The following is a 6,745-nucleotide window of genomic DNA, read 5'->3' as shown; positions in this document are numbered from 1 at the left end:
AAGAATTGAGGCAGTTCTGAAGGCAAAAGGGGGTCCAACCCGTTACTAGCGTGGTGTACCTAATAAAGTGGCCGGTGAGTGTATATTGACAACAATTAATTTGATTACAACTTGTCCCAACTATTTTGTTAATTGTTGTTATTTGATCTTAAAGGACAAGTGTTTTCAGTGTCATGTTTAAATATTTAAATGGATCATTATTTGGCTAAAATATGTTGTGTTGAAATAAATATCCAGTAGACTATTGCCTAGTAATTATACTTCTTTACTGTAGTGTACTGTACTTTATTGTACGTAATGTAATTTATATACATATTACTCCAGTTGACTGTACACTACACTACTCTCCTTCATGTAAACATTGTCACGTTTTCTTAGGCAACTTGCTCCTTTTTAGTCTTCTTGTTGATGCCACCCCGTCATCTGTATTTCTTTATCTTTCACTCACACATTTTCGCACTCTGTCTGCAATTCTCTCCTGCCCCCACTCCCCCGCTCCGTCTTTGCTCTCTCCTTCCCTCCCATCCAAACTCTTCCGGTCCCCCTACAGACACATCTCAACGCATTGAATGCTCAGTTCTCATGTACTCAAGCACGGATAACAGAAGCGAGGAAGATTCGGACGTGAAACTTAATCTACGCCAGAGTCAGTTTGCTGCCCAAGTAAAATGTCACAGTTTCAGCGGTGTTGGTCTTATTATCGTCAACTTTAGTTTACCACATTTACCCGCATGAGCAGCTGCTTGGTCATTTGACTGGTGTCAGGAAATTCCTTTCGTCATTCTTTCATTGAAAAGGGCCATGCGCTTGGGTTACAGTTTGCTTTTGATGTGTGTGTTTTTGTCTGTGTATAAAAGACACAGTGTAAAACAACAAAAATCTCCTCTGACTAGCTGATGTGCGTTGAATATTTGCACATGTGTGTTTGTAAGGGAGACTGGGAGGTTGTGAGAGACAGTGATGCAGTTGAACGTGCTTGATGTACTGTGATAACTCTGTCCGGTATGTGGCTTTCATGGGAACTCCTTACCCTGGGGACATAAGCAAAAAAATCTCCTGTTTAAAGGGAAACTTCCCTCTCTTTATTGCTTGTTGTTTTTTCCCCTTTATGTTCATCACGTCCTGTACCTTTTTAAAGCCTCATTGTACTCTGTAGGCTGCCATAACTCAAGTCCTTTACGTAAATTTTGGACATTCTACATTGAGGAACAGATAAGAAATATACTATCTAATTTCCTAAATATACTTCAGGGTGTTTTTCTACTAATTTATTAGCTGGTGATGATTCCAATCATAAAATCAATTCTGAACCATCTCAACTCAAGAAGAAACTCATTTACTGTATTTTTAAATTAGCGTTTTTATTTTTAAGAGCTGATTGGATCAAAGCAATTAGAAGTAAATTGTGCAGAATTTTTTTTCTGAGTCCAATTTTCTTAAAACAACCTCAATAACAGTATCTATGTGATGCTATAAACCTGTCAGTGTACAGCCAGTGATTCTATAGTTATTATTACCTCCGCCAAGGGCGAGGTAATGTTYTCAGTCGCGTATGTCTGTCTGTCATTCTGTCTGTGGACAACAATACTCAAAAACTTGTGGACAGCTTGTCATGAAAATTTTTACCACATGTGGGCACTAGGCCAAGCAACACACCTTTAAATTTTGGTGATGTTCCGGATCATGATGCGGACACAGGAATTTTTTTTCTTTTAACACTCTGAGATTGGCAAAGCTGTGATGCTTTCACAGGGCTTCTGTAAAAAACAGTGACCTGGATTGGACAGCACGGACTTCAAACTGTATAAAAGTAATGTTAAAACCACATTTAAAGATGAATAATTTTTGCCATAATATGCGCATTTACAGAAAGTTTTGTGACCAGGAAGTGCGTGACTGCACCATGAAATCTGCGTTTCCCAAACAACCAATCAAAACAGTTTCTCGCTACTACGTTTGTAAACAGAGAGCTGCCGGTCCTCAAAGTTTGTAGACTGGGGGGGGGGGGCACTTTATAAAGAGAGTCAAACCATTACAAACTCATACAAGGGGATAAAACAGACGTTTTACATGGTGAAATGTGACTGATGAAAACTTAGGAGCTTAATCTGACACCAGTTTGACGATGAATAACGTTGAGTGACGAGTCTGACTTTTTTTTTTCACATTAGACTCCACCGGGAAGAAATCCCTTGCATACTGCTGCTTAAATGTTCGCTACGTCAGAACTTATTCAGCAAATGTGTTTCCATCTCTGCTTTTGCACATTAACTCTTACAGGATGGGGGAAATTAGTCTTGGCGGAGGTTTGCACTCTCCGARTGCTTCTAGTTTCTGTTGCATTAGGTTGAACCATAGACTACTTATTCAACACCATTTAATGTGCGTCTCATACCGCACATGACTTGCAAATGCTGCTGAACTGGATTTTTGCTGTTTGCTTTGAAGAGTCTGGCAGTTAGTCTCACATCAGCRTCTTGTGTTTTAATCTGACTGACAGCTACTGGCATTGCATGTCAGATATGTTTACCTTCAACCTAGAGMCACAATAGGCTTGATTTGAGTTTTAATCACTGTTTTATGGAAGAAATAAAAGAATAGATTAGACTCCTGTGGTGGGAATGGGTTTTGTTTTTGGTCTGGACTCACTTCTGTGACATTTCAGGAGCTAACTCCTACTGTACAAGGTGGTCCTTGTGGATATCTTCAGAGCTAAGTGGGCTGTAACCTGAGACAGTTTGGGTGTTATTGACAGGGATGTCCCAGTAAAGTACTCAGAGGAACCCTAGAAAGTTTCACGTGCTCAGCTGTAAAGTAATAAGGGATAGGTTGTAAACAAATAGGTTAAGTGACCTGAACCTCACCTTGCTGTTTTTATTTACTTTTTCATTTAATTTCTTTTAATCGTATAACTGTGTTTCTTTTGTCCAGCACCTGTTGTCATTTTGCAGTAGTATGCATACTTTCTGTAAATTCAGAACGGTGACTTTGGGTTTTATTGTCTCTGCAACTGGTTGCTTAACTCTGTCTCTTAGCTACTGTTTCCAGAGAAACTTTAGGCCAGATGGTGTCTGAATGAAACATCTTTTTTTTTTTTTAACAAAACAGTTCTCGAAGAGCTGCTAAAAGATTTTTTGTCATACTGAAAAGAAGATCGGAAACCTTGGGACAGATGGCAAAAAATACATATAAATAAATGAAAAAGAGAGTGAGATAAATGTGTCACCAGAAAAAATGTCCACTACTCTCAGGCCAGCACAAACTCAAACAGCAACAGTTTTTCAGGAACGAAGAAGCTGCTGATTAATTCTGTTGTCTGGTGACCTTGCTGATGGTAATCATAATCACAGCTGTTTACATTTATCAACCTTCCACTGCAGATGTCTTATATTCACTCCTGAAGGGTTCAACAGTCAGTCTGCCTATGAATTATTCACACTCAACTGGCCCTTAGATCGCCATTCATATTTAATGGTTGGGATTGCATTCTCCTAACTGCAGCTCTCTGTTGACTGAGGGAGTTGTTGAACACAGTTAAAGTCACAAGATGGTGATGAAGATGTGCTGGATGATTGATAAAGCTTGCTCCTTAGATATTTATGCTGGTCTTTTTATTTATTTTTTTATTTTTTTGGTCTAATTGTACAAAGTCTGAGCTTTATTTACCTTGTTAATTACTAATACCTCATGTTGCAAAGCAAAGAGCTGGTAAATGAGAACATTTGGTAATACTTCTATTTTCTAACATTTAAACCTTTGTATATGTTGGCTTACCTAAGTGTGTCATACCTGTTTAGAGACCTAGATCTGTCAACACAGGAATAAATCTTTCACATATTTACCCGACTTTAATGCAATGTTTTGTTTTTGTCTTACAGGTTGACTTGAAGGTATTCACAAAACAAATTGAAAAGGAAAAAAAAAGCTCTTCAACTTTCCTAGATGATTCAGAAACACCTGACTTAGTGTGTTCACTGAGAGACGTGTGGCTTTSTTAGATTTATTTAGACAAAAATGTAGGAAAATGATGAGGAGGCGAATGAAGACAAAAGCTATTCTTCAACGGTCGGTCTCTCATCCTCCTACATTAGTGTAAGACAGCAAAGGAAAGGAGACAAGAAGRAGTGAGAGAGTTGCCAAAGTGAGCAAGCCTTCACCTGACGCATTGAAAGGGCAGCTTGACAGACTAAACTGGGTGAAGAAGACACACAAAAAGAGAGAGAGACGGGGACTGACGGTGAAGCCAAGGTTTGGAGGAGGCGGAGGAGGAGGTGGTCTTGTAGGACTGGGAAAGACAATTCCCCATGGCTACTGACCCAGGAGAGCCCACWGGCACTGAGGACTCATCCGAGAAGCCTGATGGACAAAAGGAGGAGGCCAAAGAGCGGAAGAGCCGGACAGATCAACAGAAGGATGGGACACACAGCACCCATCTGGACTCCCCCTCCTCCAAGGCCCAGAGGGAAAGAGAGACACGAGGAGATGACGGAGGAATTAGAAAAGGGGAAAGAGAGGGAGGAGGGGGAGATGATGAAATCTTCCAGGAGAGTGAGGAGACCCCGGTTTTTGTCTCCAAGCCTGTCCTACCTGGTGACACTGGTCAAAAACCACTGAAACGGGAGAAGCGCTTCTTCAGAAAGAGCGTAGAGATATGCGAGACAGATGATGAGGTTGTGATGCCCCCCGAGGCTCCTCACAGTGCCCCCCATCTGGAGCTGCGTTCCACAGAATCAGGCTTTGGCGCTGCCCAGCAACAAGGGGCTGCTTTTTCCTGCGCAGCTCTGCGGCACGACCCATCTCAGGGTCACGATGAGGTCGACAAAGATGCTTCTTCATCTGTACCTAGCCCGAGCTTGAGGGAAAGGGATCGTGAGCAGGAAGAGGAGGCAGAGATGAAGGCTGTCGCYACATCTCCTGGAGGAAGGTTCCTCAAGTTTGACATTGAACTGGGCAGAGGTGCTTTCAAGACTGTGTATAAAGGCCTGGACACCGAGACCTGGGTGGAGGTCGCTTGGTGTGAACTTCAGGTAAGGCCAAGTAGTTTTTTTTTACTTTTCCTACACTAATAATTCAACTGCAGAGCCTACAGAAGCTGTTGCAATCACACAAAAAACTGGGTKCARCGAGGGACACAGAAAGAAAGAGGGGGAGACATGAAAGGTTAGGATGTTAATGAGCACAACGAACTCAAAAGAAATATCAGGAAAATAACTCAACCAAAGATTAATTGTGATTTTTTTGTGTGTGAAAGAGTTCTGTTTTTTATGTGTGGTGAGGAGTGTGCAGAGAGAGAGTGCAATTGCATTGTGAAACTAACAATTAAAAGCTAAAAAAAAACTTTTACAACCAATTAAAACATACAAAACGGTTAACAGATTAGGTTTTGAGGAAATACTTTTAAATCCCTATTTATTTTGTATTAGAAGGATATTTTTGCAGAAAATCTCTGMTATGCACCAGAAGTGATACACACTGCTCCTGCCACTGCTAATAGTGTTTGCAAATAACCATCTCATTTTGTATCATTTTGTTTAATTACAAATAAACCAACTATTTAGATGCATCATGATTCTGTTGTGTATTGTGCAATTTATACTAATATGGAGTGGAAAAGAGAATGCCTTTTGTGACGGTTGTTGTACATGTACTTGTAACAGCAGCAAATATTACTATAGGGAGCTCTTTGTTACGCACCAACTTCCTAGTGGGAGGAAAACAATGAAATGCAATAGAATGAGATTACTGTTCAAGTGACCGGCCATATTTTATTATTCTCATGATTAATGCAAAGCATTATTAATTGGTATGACTTCAGCATGAGGTGGGAGACAGACTTGTAGAACTCTCTTCATCTTTAGCCTCACAATAGCGAGCAGTGTGATGGTAAGCTATCTGACTTGACTGTTGGCTTTGTGTGAGCAGTCAGTCATGTGTTTGGTTTGGAGCTAATTCCAAAACAAGCTAATCCTTCAGATCAGACTCTGTCTGTTGGACTAACGAGCAGCAGGCATTCCCCTGCATCACCTTTTCTGGTGTTAGACCAACACCTAGAGAGTCTTCTTTCCATCATTAATAATGATTTAATGCTTTTGACATGTCTCTTTGTATAGAATTGCTCAGCTTGCAGAGATGGGATGATTAACTTTGGATAAGAGGACTTATTTTCTTTATCTCTTTCTTAAGCTTTTGACCTTAGCTAATGAAATAGAACAAATTTCAGCTGGTAGAGCATTTTTCAAAGATAAGGAATAAATTCGTAACATCCAGTTCTGTCTGCAGCAAACCAAAACAAGTTCTTTTTGGGAAAAAAAGTTGATTTTTTTCTTACTTTATTATAAAACTGTCTGCATAATAAGTCATTATCAAGGGATTTTAAAAGAGAATACACATAATTCTTTGTTTARTTAGATTACAAATCTTAAACCTGTAAACAGCCTGAAAAAAAAAACGGGTTTTACTACACAGCAACAGCTAAAAGGTTGAAACAAGGGAGCGAAGAAAAGAAGGGCACATGAAGCAATGATAAGTGGGTGAGGGATAAAGGTAGAGGGGAGACGAGGAGCCAAGCAGGGATTACCATGGCATCCCTCCCACGAAGCAGTCCTGGAGCTAATGCTAAGTTATCACACGGAGGGAGACATATTAGCACTCAGGCATGCACACACACACACACACACACACACACACACACACACACACACACAGGCCACACCAGTAAATGACCTTTTGTCTAATCATTGCTTTT

The 6,745-nt window shown here is 40.3% G+C and overlaps 1 protein-coding gene across 5 annotated transcripts in view; it reads left to right on the top strand.

Annotated features, from left to right (window-relative positions):
* Positions 1-6,745, top strand: part of wnk3 (WNK lysine deficient protein kinase 3) — a 35,712-nt gene that overhangs the window by 4,151 nt on the left and 24,816 nt on the right. For all 5 annotated transcript variants that reach the window (XM_014019240.1, XM_014019230.1, XM_014019250.1 and 2 more), the window contains exon 2: positions 3,879-5,027. In XM_014019240.1, coding sequence (XP_013874694.1) covers positions 4,305-5,027 — 723 coding nt within the window. In that variant the 5' untranslated portion in view covers positions 3,879-4,304. The remainder of the gene's footprint in view (positions 1-3,878; positions 5,028-6,745) is intronic.

Source organism: Austrofundulus limnaeus, unplaced genomic scaffold, assembly GCF_001266775.1.
Source record: "Austrofundulus limnaeus strain Quisiro unplaced genomic scaffold, Austrofundulus_limnaeus-1.0 Scaffold3, whole genome shotgun sequence".
Taxonomy (NCBI): domain Eukaryota; kingdom Metazoa; phylum Chordata; class Actinopteri; order Cyprinodontiformes; family Rivulidae; genus Austrofundulus; species Austrofundulus limnaeus.
This window is presented reverse-complemented; position numbering and strand designations above follow the sequence as displayed.